We start from the raw sequence: 20,260 nt of genomic DNA, 5'->3' as shown, positions 1-20,260 counted from the left end.
ATCCAAAAAACAAACAAAAAAGCCTTCAATATTTGACTACGAACATCTTAAGCTCTATGGACTCAAAAAACATTCCGTAGAAATTCCGTATAATTTTCGCCATAGAATTTTTTTATGTTAGAAATGAGCTTGATGCATTTTTTCACACTAGATTTTTTTGAACTGAATCGGAGACTATAGTATGTAATTATTATTTTTTCATCAACCTATATAATACATACTCCAAACAAATAATTATTTGTTATTCATATCTCTCCTTAATATATTTCATATGACGCTTCACTTCGTTGGTATTCCCTGAGTCTAAAAGGTCATTAGACTAAAATTAATTAAAGTTTTATCTTTCAATTAAAAATATTTTTTAAATCAAGAACATGAATAACGATAAACAGTTCAAAAAAGGCCACACGTATCTTCAATGGATTTTCGCTTTATTGGGTATGTTTTGTTATTTTCTAAAAATATATGTATTTGTGTTTGGCTGAAAGAGGAAAGTTTACAGTAGATATAACATGCTCTTCAATGTTGCTTATAACAGATGCAAGCACTGAAATAAACAGCTTAATTATTAATTTTCTTCTTTTTTCCTGTCTGTATTCTAATGCACTTCATCTTTAAATAACAAAACATAATTCTAGGTGTAACACTCAATATTAGAGGGAGCGCACCTGTGAGTGAAATATAGAAACAAATTTTCTTCGTCCAGCTTCATAATATGAGCAGTTTTTCGATTCATATTTACTTTGTTGTGGATATTGGTTTAGGTTTTTAAGTTTTCCTAAACCTTAGTTACCCAAAACTTGGAATATCCTTTAGAATTAATGAATGTCATAGGACTATCTTCAAATCCAAAATATGGGACATCGTTTGAATTTTATGGATATCATAGATCTGTACCTTGAGAATAGTAACTGCCAGAAAATTTTCTTGCTGGCTTGTCATTCTTATAAATGACCGTACGGCATTTCGTTACATAATTTCTCAAGGGAAGTTTTTCAAAATTAAGAATAATTTCATTACTTGATTAATTAATTTCAGCAAACTCTACGCTATTCGTGTATGGGCTGGAGTGCGGCTGGATCTCTCCAACTACAAAGATCCTTCAATCCAATGCTTCTCCAACTGGCTACCCTCTATCTGATAACACTATCGCTTGGATCGCAAGTTCCATGAGTATGTCAGCCATTTTTGGAGTGTCTATGTATTCATACATTGCTGACACATATGGGAGAAAGATTGGGATTATACTCATAACTATGTTTGAAGCGGTAAGTTTGGCTACACATAATACAGATTTACGAAGCTAGAGGGTCACCAAGTTTATCTATTTAGATTGGTGTTTGTTGTTACCGCTTTGTTGCTAAGGCATTGAAATATGGCCAAGCCGTCTTCAACAAATGGGTAAACGTCAAAAAGTTGTTAAAGTTCCTGACTCCTTTCGAATTTTTCAACAACAACAGTGCCCAATTCTAGCATAAGCTTTGTCCAGCTATTTAAGAGCTTTGTCAGCTGTTAGAGTTTTGCTCACTTCTAACACAGACGTCATTCTTGATTGAATAATAAATATATAGAATTGCTGTACATGGTCTGTGAAGTCATTTAAAAAAAAATTGTACTGATAACTGATTTTAGTTCAGCTCGCACATCTTTAAAATTTCACCAGCTTCGTAATATCATTGTGAATAAATTAAAAAAATAATAATAAAGTACCTTCAACGGATTATTAATTGATCATGACATTTCAGATATCATGGATAATAAAACTATCCTATACATCGACGACAACACTTATAATAGCCAGGCTGTTCTCTGGTTTAGCAGCTGGTGGATGTTTCAACGTAGTGCCCATGTATGTTAAGGAAATAAGTCAAGATGATTTAAGAGGAATACTGGGGACTCTCATAATGCTGATGCAAACAACTGGAGTACTTGTGATGTACCTCATTGGGGCATATTTAGATTATTACACAGTTGTCATTGTTGCGTTGATATTGCCGATTGTTACTTCCGTGTTGTTATTGAAAGCTCCTGAATCGCCTGCGTTCCTGGTGAAGCGAGGGAAAATTGATGTAAGTTTTAATTATATTTATTCTTTTCAAACGAGATGTATATCTTGTACATTCTCTTTCCTCATCTCATTATCAAATGTCATTCAATATATAACCGCCATAACGTAATCATAAAGTAACTCTGTTTATCTTTCTGAATGTACCCAATCGCGGCTAAACCACAGAACTTGAAGCAAATTTGGTATGAAGCAAGCTTAACTCCAAGAAAATCACAGGCTACTTTTACCTAATAACTAAGGACAGCAAATTGATACTCTATTTGTAGGAGGCAACAAAAACAGTAGCACGTCTCCGAGGTCTAGAGGAAGATGATAAAATCATTCAGAGTATCGTTGAAGGAATGAAGAACGAAGATGAACATTTCAAATCTCTTCCCAATATGAGCATCGCAAGCATAAGTATGTATTTTTCCATCCAAGACGTGAGAATGGTCCGAACAACTAACCAACTTTAAATGTAGCCACATACAATACGTACATTAATTCGAGAAAATAGATAAATATCGCACTTATATACATATACCCTCAGAATAATGATTATTAAAAGAGATTAATGAAATTCAATATGTTCTAGAGATCTTATCTATATTATTTCTGAATTATTATTATAAATTTGAAAATAACTCTGTCTGTTTGTCTGACGCTCATTCACTACCAAATCACAGAACCGAATTTGATGAAACTATAGTCTGTAATAAATAGACCCCACCACGAGTTAGTTGACATAGCACTTCACAACACTAATAATTCAATTTTACTAAAAATAAACATTTCCTGAACGTATTGTGAGTTCTAATGATTTTTTTCTGGATGGACTCAAGTCTATCGATGTGATTCTTGTATCTAGGACTCTATTCTACGCTATTATAGTACTCTAAATGACTTCTCACCAATGCATTGTACATAACAATTTATGTAGTTGATTGCTTGAAGGTCTTAGATTTTCTAAGATCTCGATATATTTATGTTTTTGCTCAAAATGTATACCCAAACCCCGAATAATTTCTACCTCTTCAAGTACTTCGCCGATTATATTAAATATTGTCGCTTTTCTGTATTTATTATTATTTTTTATACATTTTGTTTCAGTGAAAGACAAGACTTGGCGTCGTGGCTTCCTACTAATTATTACGTTATTTTTATTCCATGGATTGAACGGTGCTTATGCTATCGTAACATATGCATCTACTGTATTAATATCAACTGGAGTCAAATTCGACATAAGTCCAGAAATACAAACGCTAAGTTTTCCAATTGTTATGATAATTGGCTCTCTGACTCTCGCTGTTATCGTTGAAAGGTGTGGAAGAAAGGTAATTATTTTTTATTAAAAATGGTAATATCAGAATTTATAGATATAATGAAATCAATACCAAATTGAAATATTGATTACTATCCACATCATATCACAAAACCAGGCTGTTATTTTCCCACTATTGGGCTAGGGGCTCCTCTCCCTTTGAGGGGAAGGATTGTAGCATATTCTGTTGTATATTAGTGAAATACACATGTGGCAGAATTGCAACGAAAATAGACACATAAATATTTCCTCACGATGTTTTCCTTCACCGCCGAGCACTAGATGAATTATAAACATAAATTAAGCACATGATTATATAGTGCTTGCCTGGGTTTGAACCTGCCATCATCGGTTAAGATGCACGCGATCTAACCATCTCGGCTATCCTCAACTTTTAATTCATGAATTTAGTAGAACATAAGAAAATTTGCTATAAAAAAATTTTATACAAAAAGTTTTAATATATTTAGTTCTCTTTAATGCATTTATCTAATCAAAGCAAAGATGTTCTGTCACCTGTGTCCTGATAGGCTGAAGCATACCGATATTATTTAAAAAAAAGCGTTTCATTTCAGCTTCTCCTAATTGGTTGTTTCCTGATATCAGCTGTATCGATGACCGTCATCGCTATATTGATGATCGTTCAAGAGCAAGGTGGTTCCATACCCAGTTGGTTGCCCGTGGTTGCTATCATACTATCTGTAACAATGTACGGTGCCGGTGTATCACCACTGCCTTATATTATAATGACAGAAATGTTCAGTTTTCAAGTAAGTGTTCAAAATCATCTTTATACAAGTCTTTTAGAAGCTTCCAGATTGTATTTGCGATAAAATTATAAAAAAAAATTAAGTAACTCTAACTTTTTTTTCAGATCCGAGCTAAAGTCGTAGGCACAGTGGTCACTTTCGCATGGTTTTTAACATTTTTATTGGTAACCATATATGCACCAATGGCAAATACCTTAGGGCAATATTCGCCATTCATATTTTATGGTGTGATAAATCTCGCAGGCGCAATTTTTACTATGATATTTATACCGGAAACTAAAGGAAAAAGTGAAGAAGAAATCCTTCAGCTAATACGAAGAAGGGATAAGAATGGCTTAAAATAAAATAATTTATTGTTATATATTAATTAATTGTAATGTTTTATGAATAAGATTCGTACTAGAAGTACAAAAATATATTTTCAATATTTACTTATTTTACACATAGTATTGAAAAAAAAGCACTAATCATTATAGCATATTTTATTTGCCTTGTAATATAATAATTTCAACCCACTAGTGTGATATTAACCATATTCCTAAGCACATCTTTATTTAAAAACTAAAGAAAATAATAATACCAATGAACTACACTAATTTAAATAAAACTATTCATACATACCTATGTTATAAAAATTAAAAAAAAAAACATTATCCAAGATTGTCCTGTGGTATTTAGGTATTATAATCAAGGCACTGGCAGTGTTCACCTTATCACCTCCATTTTTAAACGAAACTTAAATGTCAAATGAAACATTTGACAATGTCAAAACTTGTACACACCTTTCAAGTATCAATTAGTAGCTTTACAAAAATAAAGAGAAGCGGTTTATGTTTGTTAAGCGAAATATAATTTAAAAAAAGTATTTATTTTTATTATGATATATAAGTTATCTAATTAGATAACTTATTAATATAATTTCGGTTAAAAATGGGTCTTTTATCAGACCCAGAATATGGCTCTGTTAAATGGGTTAGGATTCTTAAGAAGATACATTCGCCGCTGTGTTTTGTATTCTATGTAGCTGCAATAGCTTGGTTCTTCACTCTGGCGCACAGAGAGTTTAATAATGAGACGTATTTCTCTGAAAATGCATTACTTCCTGGTCTTGTTACGAATGAATTTAATGGAGAACAATCGGCTAACCAATTCTTTAACGAACTCCTGCAGGAACTAGAGGTAGGGGAGATGTTATATTAATACATAAAACTTACTTAAACATGCTATTTACATCTGGTTTTAGTAAAATATGAGTATGTGTAAACAAGAGAATACCCACAATGGATTTTTTTTTTCTATAAATATATTATGTTTTCATTTATTCAATTTAATATTGTTGAGAATAACCATATATGATGATGTTAAGAAGAATACTGTGGTTGCATTTCTAATAAGCATAGATCAAAATTGCCTATTTCAATAGGCTGTAAAGGCACTTTTTAATCATCATGTTACAGTATTGAATTAAAAGCAAAGCTATCACTGGTTTATATATGTTATATATATCCTGTCTATAAAGCAATAAATGCTAAATCACACATTTTTTATAAATAAATCTAGTTTTGAGTAACATGTCTTACAAATATTTTATTTTGACACTAAATGTTAAAAATAACTGTGGAAGTAGAGTTTACCTTTCCTCCTCATGTCTATAAATTGTCACTAATCGTGAATATTAATTCTATTCTTGTAAATATATTGTGTTGTAATTGTCCTTACTTAATGAAAACTTGCCACAATAGAACCCCAAATGTATTTGTATTGTGAGTAACCCTTAGGTATAATGATATAAAATCATGGTCATTTTCTGAACTAGTGATGTTCAGTCCCAAGTGAAAACAAATAACGCATCTTGACACAAGAATAAATATTTACTTTTATCTTGTTGTATATCCTGTATTAGACAAAGTTTAAATGTTGTTTTATATAAATAGTGTACAAAGATTAACCTATTTCAACCTCTTTCAATCAAAATTATAATGTAATAGTTTTTTCATTTCCAAACACCAATCTTTTTGATTCTTCTCGTCATCATTTGTAATCAAAGTTAATTTAATCGATTACCTATTGATTGATAAAGAATTTAAACAAAATCTTTGGTTTAAATTTCAGGAGAAATATGAGGACAGCGATGAGATGCCGATTCCCTGGCTTGTTGGGAAAATGTCACAAATGCATTTAGAAGTGTATACTCATAATTTCACATTAAATTATCCTCTCGGGCAAGGACAGGTAATAACAAATTACATATCTAAATAAAAAAAATATAAAGACATAAATAGTTCATTGCAACCTATATATAGTATGACACAAATTAGATGTAGCATCGGAAAATGCAATGAAATAAAAATAAAATCGATTACTGCCGATTTACACGACCAATAGAAATAGCCCCCTATTGCGCCATTCGACGCTATTTGTCGCTATAGATTCCCGTCTGTAAATCGACGTGTAAAATAGATGAATGTATTAGGTCATACGATATTACAAGTTATTACGTTTGTGTAAAGATCATATTCACATGAGAAATAAATATTGATAATTTGGGATAGTGAATTTTGCGAATTTTGCCGATGTTACATCTAAGTTGTGTCGTACTATACCTTAGCTAATATGTAGTTATTTATGTTTTATTTTAAAATAAGTATACCCAGTCAGATCTTATTTTTGTAACATTGACAAAATATGTTTAACAACTTTAAATTATTTAAAAAAATAACAACAAACAATTTAATGTATATAAAAACAAACATTTTAGGTATACAAAGGCACAAATGTGTATGGTATACTCCGTGCACCGCGAACTTCGTCTTTAGAAGCTCTGGTTGTGACAGCACCATATAGATCCCTTTCCAACCACCAGAAGGGTACCGCAGCAGGTATTGCCCTAATGTTAGCATTTGCACAGTTTGCACGACGTAAGTACATTTAAATTTGCTATTGCAATTATAAAAAGAACTGTTATTAGCTTGTGACTTAAAAATCATTATGTTTTTTTAACTCCTACTGTTGTTACCATATCTAACTTTGATGCTATTTCTAGTGCATCCATATTATTGAAATATTATTGGTCTTAATCTATATTTGTGTTCTGAAACAATCTATACTCCTATACTAATACTAATATTATAAATATAAAAGTAACTCTGACCAAACCAACTCCAAGAAAGGACATAGGCTACTTCTTTTACCTAACTCATGGCAACTGACCCCTGAAATGGCAGCGAAGCCGCGGGCGACAACCAGTATGTTAATAAAACAGATGCCCGAATTAAGATTCTAACATCATAATGGTTTATACTTCATATCTTTAATATATGTATGTTTGTGTATGATGTGTTTAACATGTTAATTATGAACTATAAACATTCATAATGTATTAAAACTGTCAATGTAATAAATACCGCTCCGGTTCATCTACCCCAATCGTATTATCTTATTTGTATTGTATTTATACCCTTCTGTATCAATTAGTAATATGGTCTTGTTTTTTCAAAATTTTACCAATCATTGCTAAAAAACATATATAAATACATTGATTTAAAAGATAGGATAAATTAGGCTCAGTGAGACGATATCTTATCATCATTACAATAAAAAAAAAACAAATGTCAAAAGCGTCATCGATATTATACACTTTCTTTTTTACAGCACAAAAATATTGGGCGAAAGACATAATATTCCTAATCACTGAGCACGAACAACTAGGAATGCAGGCATGGTTAGAAGCATACCACGGCTTACAGAGAGAGTCTTCTAGTTTTTACACATCTCTTGGCAGCTTCTGGCAGCCTAGTACATCTGGATTGGACTTGGGAAAATTCGCTAAGGGCTTTGAGTGGATCACGGATCACAGTAAATGTTTGGACCCTGGTACTTTGAAAGGTCGATCTGGCTCTATACAAGCTGCTATCAACTTAGAATTTCATACTCCAAAATTCAGTAAGTAAATATTTTTATTATATTATTAATACTCCAATTCACAAAAAAATCAACCAATTACTTATTAATTTATAACTTGACCAAACTGGGTCACATTGTCAAATCTTAATAGAGTTTTGGTTTATATATATTCTACGAAGGACATATAATGCTCAATTCTTTTCTCCTTATCCAAGGTAAGTGCAATCTTACAAAACCCCATGCCTAACTGAGCTTGAGTTATTAGCTATTATTATTACCATTTTGAGGCTTAACTATGTAAACACTTTATAAGCCAAGTCAGCAGTGGAAAGAATTTAAACTGTCGCCTGTATTTGCAATTACAGCAGGACAATCAGCAAAAAAATTAATTAAAAAAAGATGAAAAATCGTTCACTGTATATAGACATAGTCACAAAAAAATTACTTGATTTACACTCTGTTAAAAACATAAATTTTTTTTTAGAATATATTGAAGTAAAAGTTGAAGGCCTCAATGGACAACTACCAAACTTGGATCTCGTTAACTTAGTTCATAAGTTGTGCGTGAAGTCAGGAATCCATCATTCATATAAAAACAGGTAAGAGAAATATATTATACCATATTTTTTATTAATAATACAATTATATTGGTAATATATTGACAACCTCTTTGGTCGCGTAGTGTGTATACTGGTTTTCATGGGTACGCCACTTCGAGGATGTCCATTATGATGACACTTCAATTTTTGAATTTCTATTAAAAAAAATGTGCTGAAATGTACCCAATATGTGCTATGATGTGCCGCTTGAAAAAAAAAATACTCAAAAAATATCATTTTTATGATGACGTCCTTTTTTTCAAGTCCGGCTAGAAATCGAATTTATTAAAATTGTGCCGTAATGCTCGACATCTACTGTCATATGCAGATGTAAATAAAAAAAAAACATTTTTGGAATTTTACAAGTAAAAAACATACTTTGTTGTTCTTACATATATATGTTTTTTAATATTTCATTAATGTTTTTTATAGTTATTCTTGGATTCGAACTCGTAATAAGATGGACGAATGGGTTAACGGTATATGGACCATGCTTGGAATGGTGTCGGCTCAGATAGCAGGGGTATGTATTTAGTGATTTTTATAATGAGAGACTTGATTCATGATGATTTATGAGTTCCTATTAGTGATTATTACGAAATAAAGTAAAGTTTAAGCACCTATCTATCTATCTATCTTTAATAATAGGCTAGAGATAGTAATAAAATCTCCGTTTCTATAATAAAATTCCGCAGACATTTTTAACTTTGCCTCTTCGTAAATCCAAATTGTTTATAAAAAATACATTAGTAAAAAAGGCGTATTACTCGATACAAGATTTTGTAGATGATAAAAAAGCGTGGAATTAATACCTGTTGACTTCCACGCAGGATATATAAATTTAAATAATTGTATTAACTAACATGACTTAGTACTTTTTAAATGTTGAAAAAGAGTAACTACTGAATTTCTTGCCGGTTCTTCTCGGTATATTTTGATTTTGATTTTTGAATATTGGAGGTTATCACCCCAAGCTTCTCACAGATTGATAGAAGGTATTGCTCTTTGATGGTGAACTATCTATGTATAGTACGACACAACTTAGATGTAACATCGGCAAAATTCGTAAAACCGATCACATCCGAATTGAGTAAGCTATCCCAAGTTATCAATATTTATTTCTCATGCGAATATGATCTTTACACAAATGTAATAACTTGTAATATCATATGGCCTAATATATTCGTTAATTTGACGTGTCGATTAACATGCACTTGCTTTCTCTGACGCGTGAATCTATAGCGACAAATAGCGTCGAATGGCGCTATAGGGAGCTATTTCTCTTGATCGTGTAAATCGGCAGTAATCGGTTTTATTTTCATTCCATTGCATTTTCCGATGCTGCATCTAATTTGTGTCGTAATATAGGTATTTGTACCTTCGCCTAACTTGTCACAAAAACAATCTATATTAATATAATAGATGTGAGAGTAACTCTTGCTGTCTCTTTCACTACCAAACCGCTGAATCGATTTTGATGAAATATAGTATGATGCAAACTTGAACTCCAACATATATAGGCTACTTCTTTCCCGAACACATGACAACCAACACCCTAAAATACGAGGGAAATCCGCGTTTGACCACTAGTATTAATATATATAGCATTGTTCTACTTGGTGGTAGGGCTTTATGCAAGCTCGCCTGGGTAGGTACCACCCACTCATCAGTTATTCTACCGCCAAATAACAGTACTCAGTATTGTTGTGTTCCGGTTTGAAGGGTGAGTGAGTCAGTGTAACTACAGGCACAAGGGACATAACATCTTAGTTCCCAAGGTTGGTGGCGCATTGACGATGTAAGGAATAGTTAATATTTCTGACAGCGTCATTGTCATCACCCATTGAAATAAAAAAAATTTTTTTTTGCCACAGTGCACTTACATTTGGTTAGTAAGATTGTGAGTCGAGAAGCATTTATTAGAGAAAATTTCTAGGTGCCCAATGGTAATCACGGCTTGTTCCATCGCTTCGGAATAGAATCCGTTACCCTAGAAGGTCGTGACATAGATGACCCAGCGGGTATGGCACCACGAGTCCAATCCCTTAGCTATGGAAACTTCTACCGGCTCGGTATAACATTGGAGAGTATATTACGCTCTTTGAATAATCTCCTGGAACGATTCCATCAGAGCTATTTCTTCTACATGCTGGCTGCTACGAACAGATTCATTTCAATCGGTAAGTTCAAGCATTCGGTCCTTATTTTTCTGTCGCTACATAAAAATGTCATTGAATGTTTCTGTGTAAAAAGTTTATTTAACGATTAGGTATTTAGACTCAGGAAACATCACATTACTAAAGTTAGTGGTTAGTACTTAGGTATAGTAGGACACAAATTAGATGTAGCATCGGAAAATGCAATGGAATGAAATTAAAACCGATTACTGTCGATTTACACAACCAATAGAAATAGCTCCCTATCGCGCCATTCGACGCTATTCGTCGCTATAGATTCACGCGTCAGAGAAAGCAAGTGCATGTAAATCCACCCGTCAAATTGACGAATATATTAGGTCATATGATATTACAATTTATTACGTTTATTCAAAGATCATATTCGTGTGAGAAATAAATATTGATAATTTGGTATAGCGTACTCAATTCGGAAGTGATCGGTTTTTTATTATTATTGTATTTTGCCGATGCGACATCTAAGTTGTGTCGTACTAAACATGGTGATGTAAGAGTTAATATTTGTGACAGTGCTAATATTTATTGGCAATGGTGACCTAAGGCAATGAGATGTAACATTTACAAGTCAACCGAGGTATTCTGTGTAATAGAAAAAGATTTTAAAAAATATATTGAATTTTGTAAAGATTGACAAAATTTGACAGAAAAACCTGCAGAGTTTCTTTCCACAAATCTTCTCAAATCATCTTATTAGGTTATCATATTTTCGGATGCGGTGGTTGAGTTGACTTTGACTATCAAGATGTACATAGATCTCTTTAGGAATTGAATAAATAAAGTCGTTTTTTTAGGTCAATACATGCCTTCTCTATGTCTGCTTTGTGGCGCGATGCTTCTCCGAGCTTTATCTCTTTGGGTTACCCTACAAAAGGACGTTGACGATAATACAGATAAAAAAGACTCTAAAGATAAAGGAGATTCTAAAAGTGAAACAGATGAAAAAGATGAAGATAAACAACAAGATCAAAAGGAGAAAAATGAAGAAAAAGATAAAACAAAACTTGAACATGAAGGAAAAGATAGAAAAGAAACAGATATCAGTTTCAGTATTGTCAACATGGGAGGCAATTATTTACTGATACATCTCTTCGGATATGGGGTCATGAATTCGCCGTTACTATTCAGCCATATAGGTATGTTACGATATAATAAATATAAATAAATAAATAAATATGAGACAACATCGCATACATTACTCTGATCCCAATGTAAGTAGCTAAGGCACTTGTGTTATGGAAAATCAGAAGCAACGACGGTACCACAAACACCCAGACCCAATACAACATAGAAAACTTATGGTAATCTACATCGACTCGGCCGGGAATCGAACCCGGGACCTCGGAGTGGCGTACCCATGAGAACCGGTGTACACACCACTCGACCAGCGAGGTCGTCAAATATAATTATAACCTACTAGTTTCTCATGTGTGCCAAAGAGGTGGGGTGGTCAGGTGTTGGGTACGGTATATCCTTTTCATTACCCCTTCCAAGGTGTATGCAAAATGATGGTTGAGTATGTACGATGTGAAAGAGTAACAACTCACAGTAACAACATTTAAAGAAGGACATATGTAACATTTCGTCTAAATATAATTATGTGTCATAAATGAAGGTATTATAACACAAAATTAGTTGTTTACCTTCATCCACATGTGTATTAAATTACAATAAAGTCAACCGAAACGAGTTCGTCGAAAGATTACGAACTTTCCTCGATAAGTAATGTTTGTGAGATAGGAACTTCTAATAATGATTTTCTCTCTACCGCTATATCGGCTGTAGTAGCCATTTTAACTATTTACAAGGGATAAATTAAATAACCTTCCTTCATTCTTGTAATGGAATGGAATTTAAATGGCGACCAGGTAATGCTGCTGCGAAAAAAATCCCACTGAGTTTCTTTCACCCGTTCTTTTCAGGTCCTAGGTGTAAATATCCGAACCGGTGGTAGATTTTTGACAGTCAATAAGCAAGTGTAACACTTCCATGTTTAATAAAGATTATTGATTTTGACGTTTGACTATTGAAAATTTGTAACGGAAATGAAACCTTATAATAATTAATCTTAAAGCTTGAATCCTCTTGTTACACATTAGACTTACGACTCAATTAAATTACGACCATTTACGGCTAATTAATTTTCCTCTTTCATGTTTCAGGGTCAACGTACTTCGACCAACCGTCAGAAGTGTCAGTGTACTACGGCCTTATAGCGACATCTGTGCTACTGATACTCATCACGCCGTTTTTGCTTAAAGTGCGATCGACATTATCGTTTGAGGAGTTATCGATTGTCAATATATTGTTGTTGATTGAATTATCAACAGCGTGCTTGGCTATCGGAATGCATAATTATCCTCTTGGTCTATGTCTGGCAGTTCTGTATACGCCATTGGCTTTGATTGTCGGTGTAGTGGACACTGATTCAAGGAGGTGAGTGAGTGAATCAGTGGATTTTTCAAGTTTTGGTAATGATGACCGTTGTTACTGTAAACAGCTAGGGTCCAGGGTTATTTTCAAGGACAAGTGTGCTATATATGACAGTGCAAGCGGGTAATTTGTTTATGTATGTATAAAATGAATGGTTTTATTGGTACGGCTTGGATTTCGATTCGGATTTTGGAATATGTGGCTTTAGAAGCTTACTATACCAATGATTTAATGTATTGACTCGTACCCAACAACTCAACTTGATTGCTGTAACTTCACATATTTTTGTTGCGAGAGATGAATTTTAAGAGGGTCATTTTAAATGAACCAAATTTTGAATTAGTAAAAATAGTGCCAGTAACAGTTAGATTTTAATTTACCGTTAACGATTTTTATTAAATAATAATGTGTCAAAAAAACTAATATGCTCATTAGGAGCAGATACATAAACTTTTACTGCTATAGTATATATATCAGTGGAAATAGGAATAGATGAAAATAGTCCACACGATTTGCTAATAGTTTTGTTATATTGTACAGTCAGGGTAAGAAAAGGTCCGTCACAATAAGATCTATTTTCGATCGAGAATATATGACACTGACAGACATATTTTGACAATTCAGTAGAAGATATTATATCTAATTTAAATTTGGAATGACTAATTACGCCATTAAAAAGATTTCATGTTGATATAAAACTAGGCGTAGTCCAAAGGTTTTAAACTATTTTGAACCAAGTTATCATACTGTGAAAGTTTAATTTTATATGCAGTTGTCAGTTTAGTGCTTTAGTTTCAAAAGGTACTAAGAGTTTACGATTTGATAAAGGAATGAATTTGAAAACTAGCGAAGGTTTTCTTACTCTGACTGTACACTTAAAACGTTACCGATATTTAAATCGTCTTTTCACAATTTCAAGGTCAAAGTTTCGTATTTACTCCTCCCGCCATCGGAATCGACTATCGATCTTAATATGACTCAACAACAACAGCCTGTAAATTCCCGCTGCTGGGCTAAAGGCCTCCTCTCCCTTTTGAGGAGAAGGTTTGGAACATATTCCACCACGCTGTTCCAATGCGGGAATTAATATGAAATTTGTCACTTGCAGGTTTCTTCACGATGTTTTCCTTCACCGCTGAGCACGAGATGAATTATAAAGACAAATTAAGCACATGAATCAGCGGTGCTTGCCTGGGTTCGAACCCGCAATCATCGGTTAAGATGCACGCGTTCTAACCACTGGGCCATCTCGACTCCTCGAATATGATACATTAAAGCTAATTATTTCTTTTCCAGCGGTTTCTGCCTTTTCCTCAAACGAATCATCTGCCTCATCCTTCACCCCTTATTCGTAGTCTCTCTCGGTCTGATAATATATTCGCGGATTCTATTCCCGGAAGAAACACTCTTGTCTATGATCGGTCGTGGGCGTGATGCTGCGATGCAAGCGGTTATGTTTTCTATTGTAGATTCTTTGGTAAGTTATTTATTTATCTGTATAACAGTAAGTGGTCTTAGAGTAATGCCGAAGGTTCATAATAAATAAAATTTACTTGGTGGTAGGGGTTTTCTTGCAAGCCGCCTGGGTAGGTACCACCCACTCATTAGATATTCTACCGCTAAACGACGGTACGCAGTATTGTTGTGTTCTGGTTTGAAGGGTGAGTGAGCCAGTGTAGCTACAGGCACAAGGGACATAACATCTCCGTTCCCAAAGTTGGTGGCACATTGACGATGTAAGGAATAGTCAATATTTCTTACAGCTTCATTGTCTATGGGTGACGGTGACCACTTACCACCAGAGCCCATATGCTCGTCCGCCAACCTATTCCATAAAAAAATAACCGGTAATATCTTCCAATGCCAGTTACTCTATTAATTATTAACCTATATAAAAAAATTACAAATTACTACAAACCGGGAATTTGCAATAGCCTTATAATGTTGCGAGTTCTCCAAACGTCTTTTGTTATATAATCTGTGGGCTTAATGATTATGATAAAATTAATCTTGTGTTTGGTGGGTAAAGTTTGACAAGAGAAAAACTGATAATTGTACATTTTAAAATTAGAAGTATGTGCTGGGAAATTTTCTAAACATTTTAAAGAGGATTTAAGCCATTCCCAGCTGTGGGATATTAAAAGGCTTGTAACTTAGTATCAGCTGTTAATAATATGTAATTAAATTTACAGATTTATGGAAATTGGCTATTCAACGTTGGAGCGACTGTTATTCTACCCACATGGCTGTTGTTTTGGCAAATATTATGTAACCGGGTTACCGCATAAACACAGTATTCGATTACATTTAGTGGTGTTGCCATTCCAAAGACTTAATAAAGTTTTTTATTTAATACATTGACTTTTATTCACACGATTTTTACGAGTGTAACCTTAGCCTTCAATACGGTTTTATGACATTTGATTCAATATCATAATGTATATCACATTATTATTGCATATTACGAATATAGCAGGGGCTATTGAATTTACTTTATTATATACAATTATTATTGTAATTAATTGATTAATAATTTGTGAAACTGTAATTAATATTATTTTATATGGCATAGCATTTAATACGGGCATGTAATACTACTTCTTATTTTAAATATGATTGAGCTGTCATTAGAAAACAATTGGACGATAGCGTGGCATTCTAAGAAAAGATTGGAGCATCATAGTAAAACGATAATATTATTTTGACCATCCCGAACTACTGAAATTACACGATATAATTTAAACAACAATTTTTAACTTGAGAGGTATGTAGTTAAATAAATTCATAGAGATTTGAAGGTAGATCCACTTCTAATCCTCATTATATAATTGTTGCCAGCTATAAAAATATGTTATGAAGTTAAATGTCATCATTACACGCAGAATGCTTTCGAAAACACAAAGTTTATCTTATCTAATAACGCAATGATGTCGTAATTAGATTAAAAGCGTAAAATAATTTAAAATTAAGAGCAATAAGGAAATTTTGAAGTACAAAAATTTGTTTACGTAATTTATAGACAAAAGCAAAATGAGGAATTGTTTTACTAACGGTTCTAGTTCTCTCTATTATCTAGGCGATATATCTCTCTCTCTTTGTTTTCTCTGTCTCCCTTTCTATTCGATAAGATTTTATATGGTATATAAATTAACCATTTCTATGTTGTCATTATTGTTTTAGTTAAAGAATTTTAAACAACTATCTTAATACTTGTCCAGAGTCGCATTTAAAGGTCTGGAGGCCTTGGGGCCACAAAGCAGTGGAGGCCCTAGACCAACAGAGTGTGAAGACCCTTATTAATTATTAGGGTCTTCACACTTATACTTTATGAACTAATTCGATTTTTTTTCAATCAGTAAGCTATGATTTATTAACTTCTATCGGTAACTTTTACATTATTATAATTTGACTATATCTCGCTATTTGTTAACTCGCTGATAACTGATTTGGCCCCACTCATTTGGAGGCCCCAGGGCAGTTGCCCCGGGTGCCCCTAAATACGGCCCTGTTCTTGTCATTTAATTATTTTCAAACGTTGAGATAATACTTAATAATTGGCGGGGGATAAGCCTCAGTTTCATCGGTATGGTCCATAGTTACTAAGTTTTTAGCAGAGGTCGTTAAAGGGAAATGTTGAAGCAACGATACACAGGAAATTAATCAATTCGTTTATAAAATCGCTTAGTTACAACTTGGTACGCGCGTCGGTTTCATTATTCGAACGCACTGGCCGGCGGCTACTCAAGAATTGTTGAAACGCCGCTCAGATGGTGAATCATTAACTCAATCGAGCGCTGATAGAGGGCGCTGTTCCAATGACGTTCCGATGACACATTTGCGATTAGTATGATTGATGATGAGTAAAGTGAATTCGTTGCAATTGGTTTTCCAAGATACATCCCTTTTCTTACTATTTTAGTCCTCTGCTTCGTTGGCAGGCTTATTCGTACGTATCACTCCCGGACGTACATGATTTAAAAGTGCTTCTAAAAGTCAACTTGAATAAAGTATATTTTGATTTTGATCTTAAAAAAGTAGATCCAATACAGTTGGTACTCGAGCATAAATTTTTTCATCTCCCCAATGAAATCGTTTCCTTACGTCCGTAAACATCAAAACAGATTTTAATGAAGGAAATATGAATACACGAACAGTGAGGAGGCTTAAGCGGCAATCACCCCTTATAGACCAGCAAATGTTTCGAAGTTGTATGCAACTTATAGACAATATCGTTTAAGAGTTGTACGTGATCATATTTTTGACTGAATAGCAATGGGCCTCCATATTGTTAAACGTTGAGTTTAGGAAATGGTGCAAACAGTCGCAGGAGAGTATCGCCAGTGTGGGGATATGTTCATAGTTGCATTGAGGTGCGTGTTCCTGTATAGTGTGTGGTGGCACTTCGATGATCGAGATGAAACGGTTGTGTACAACAACATATTAGAACGGTAGAAGAACTGAGTTGACTGCATAGCGCGATATAATAGAGGTTTTAGAAGATCATGGTATTTTATTGATTAATAGGTGATAATTCTACTGTAATGCAAGATAATACCTGACCAAAAGGTGAAATTCTGCGTCTACAACAGTAGCAACGCCTAAATCCAAAATCAGAATCAAAATATACTTTATTCAAGTGGGCTTTTTCAAGCACTTTTGAATCATCATATAACAATTAAGTGAAGCTACCACCGTTTCGGAAAGTAGATTCTACCGAGAAGAACCGGCAAGAAACTCTGTAGTTACTCTTTTTCAACATTTAAAAAAAAGTGCAGTCATGTTAGTTAATACAACCGCAACGTTTACTAAGCTATTAGGTTTCCACCTACCAACCAGATCTATGATTAAAATGTGGCATAGGGGAATGTGGAGGCAGTACACTATATTTAAAGAAAAGCAAACTTGGTCTTCAATCTTTTTTTAATTTTTGAACCGAATTTTTCAAAAAACTAACCAAAACGCATTTTTACTTTAGCATATTTTTTATTTGGTATCGATATTTTGACATGATCTACGAATAATAAGACATTCGCAGATACGAGATTTCGAGAATTCAAAAAAAAAAAATAATATGGTAAATATCCCGTTCTAAATACTTGCAGTCATAAAAATAATCATGTTAATTGAAAATCTATATTAATATTATAAAAGTGAAAGTAACTCTATCTGCCGCACTTTCACGACCAATTATGTCATTTTAATGTACATTTATCATCCTCCTGCCCATTATCCCAATTTTATTTGGGGTCGGCGTGGCATGTCTTCTCCTTCCATACTTCTCTGTCAGACGTCATCTCACAAGTAACATTCTTTCTAACCATATCGTCTTTCACACAGTCCATCCATCGTTTTCTTGGTCGTCCTCTACCTCTACATCCATCTACATTCATGCTCATCATTAACAATTTAAATAAAATACGTAATCATCACTACTATTAAGGGCTCAATGAAATATAACCTCTGTACAGAACATGACCCCGTATATTAATAATAATACTTTTACATTTAAACCAGCCATCTCATCAAAATCCTGTTACAAGAATGGCCAATTACGAAACGCTTTCACACCCCTTAAGGTAAAATTAGGTGCAGTAAGAAACATAGATACTTGTGTTTAGGTTTGTTTTATAAATTACCTAAATACTAATTTAAGTGCCTTCCAATGAGATGTCTTGATTACTATCGGGTATACGGCTAGTATACGATGTACATTTTCATGATCAACATAGCATTATGTCAAAGATATCACACAAAAACTGTCACAATACGCGTTTATCTCTATTATCAGATGTTGCTGAACTACGCGTTACTAAAATAAATAGCATACGAAAGACTCGCAAACATAGTGTTCCGTAGAATATTCGATTTTAAACACTTATCACTGTTGAAATAGATAAAAGTAGTAAAATGCCTATGAGACTTAAGCCATTACAAAATTAAGGAGACATAAAACATGTACAAGTTATATAAAATTGACTTTTTCGTATATATATTAATGCATATATTTAGTATAACAGTCATATTTTCCAAAGCAGCAATACAAAAAAAATATAATATGATTAACGTTTTATTACTAATATGATAATTATGCCGGGTTTAGATATAATATAGAACATACAAACGTGAAAGAAAATTGAGAATTTTTTTGTCTTTTGTCACTTTGTCTTCAGATTTTTAAATGCTTGACAAAAATTACCAGTTTTCTTGTACTCCGATTTTAATTGGTTGACGAGAGCCGATGACGTAATAGACGACCAATGAGCGTTCAGTATTTATCAGCTAATAAATGTTTTATGACACTGGGGTTTTGTCTTATGTAGACTTAGTTTGCACTAATTATTCCGGAACCCTAAATATATTACACATTTCAAATGATAGCTAGGAAATAGTTGAGCTTGTTATGAGATCTAAGTCATTTATTACTACTACATTGAGAAGAAATATGAAATAACTCCCGCCATCCACTACAATTAAAGCGAAGCGATGACATGTATTTCTAAATTAACAACATTAACACTTATATTTCGTCGTTTTGACGACCTCCGTAGTCGAGTGGCAAGTACACGGGTTTTCAAGGGTACGCCACTCCGAGGTCCCGGGTTCGATTACCGGCCGAGTCGATGTAGAAAATACATTAGTTTTCTATGTTGTCTTGGGTCTGGGTGTATGTGGTACCGTCGTTACTACTGATTTTCCATAAACAAGTGCTTTAGCTACTTAAATTGGAATCAGAGTAATGTATGTGATATTGTCCAATATTTATCTAATATTATTTATAGGAGTGTGTAGTATATTTCTGACGAAAGTATTAAATAATAAGTACATTTTTATAGGCGATCTACACTCACCTAAGGACTTGTTCTGGGCACACACTCACAAGGTCCTCATTACAGCGTTCTTTGCTCTTTTGTCGCGAGCCAAAAACCGACAAAAATCGGAGAACAAGACGAGAGCCATGCGAGAACCCGCGAATCGGTTCCACATTCATGTTTCTC

At 33.5% G+C, this 20,260-nt stretch overlaps 2 protein-coding genes across 2 annotated transcripts; both read left to right on the top strand.

Moving 5' to 3' along the window:
• The first annotated feature begins 278 nt into the window (after positions 1-278).
• Positions 279-4,611, top strand: LOC124540077 (facilitated trehalose transporter Tret1-like). The gene is made up of 7 exons (XM_047117491.1): positions 279-438; positions 1,039-1,268; positions 1,746-2,069; positions 2,335-2,467; positions 3,158-3,381; positions 3,944-4,138; positions 4,243-4,611. The coding sequence occupies exons 1-7, from the start codon at positions 375-377 to the stop codon at positions 4,480-4,482; spliced, it is 1,410 nt and encodes a 469-aa protein (XP_046973447.1). The 5' UTR covers positions 279-374; the 3' UTR covers positions 4,483-4,611.
• An 87-nt stretch (positions 4,612-4,698) lies between these two features.
• On the top strand, positions 4,699-15,620 carry LOC124540076 (glycosylphosphatidylinositol anchor attachment 1 protein). Its single transcript, XM_047117490.1, has 11 exons — positions 4,699-5,317; positions 6,251-6,370; positions 6,897-7,056; positions 7,790-8,080; positions 8,526-8,640; positions 9,073-9,163; positions 10,577-10,820; positions 11,627-11,968; positions 12,995-13,268; positions 14,562-14,742; positions 15,458-15,620. The coding sequence occupies exons 1-11, from the start codon at positions 5,069-5,071 to the stop codon at positions 15,551-15,553; spliced, it is 2,163 nt and encodes a 720-aa protein (XP_046973446.1). The 5' UTR covers positions 4,699-5,068; the 3' UTR covers positions 15,554-15,620.
• The last annotated feature ends 4,640 nt before the right edge of the window (positions 15,621-20,260 follow it).

The sequence above is a fragment of the Vanessa cardui genome, chromosome 24 (assembly GCF_905220365.1).
Source record: "Vanessa cardui chromosome 24, ilVanCard2.1, whole genome shotgun sequence".
Classification (NCBI taxonomy): Eukaryota; Metazoa; Arthropoda; class Insecta; order Lepidoptera; family Nymphalidae; genus Vanessa; species Vanessa cardui.
The sequence above is the reverse complement of the archived record's forward strand: the minus strand, read 5'-3'. Positions and strand labels throughout refer to the sequence as shown.

Excerpts from the sequence above, each read along its gene's own strand:
- LOC124540077 (XM_047117491.1), top strand. The coding sequence starts at position 375 with ATGAATAACGATAAACAGTTCAAAAAAGGCCACACGTATCTTCAATGG. Across the intron at positions 439-1,038 it reads ATGGATTTTCGCTTTATTGG|CAAACTCTACGCTATTCGTG; the intron begins GTATGTTTTGTT and ends AATTAATTTCAG. Across the intron at positions 2,070-2,334 it reads TGAAGCGAGGGAAAATTGAT|GAGGCAACAAAAACAGTAGC; the intron begins GTAAGTTTTAAT and ends CTCTATTTGTAG.
- LOC124540076 (XM_047117490.1), top strand. The coding sequence starts at position 5,069 with ATGGGTCTTTTATCAGACCCAGAATATGGCTCTGTTAAATGGGTTAGG. Across the intron at positions 6,371-6,896 it reads ATCCTCTCGGGCAAGGACAG|GTATACAAAGGCACAAATGT; the intron begins GTAATAACAAAT and ends CAAACATTTTAG. Across the intron at positions 10,821-11,626 it reads GAACAGATTCATTTCAATCG|GTCAATACATGCCTTCTCTA; the intron begins GTAAGTTCAAGC and ends TCGTTTTTTTAG.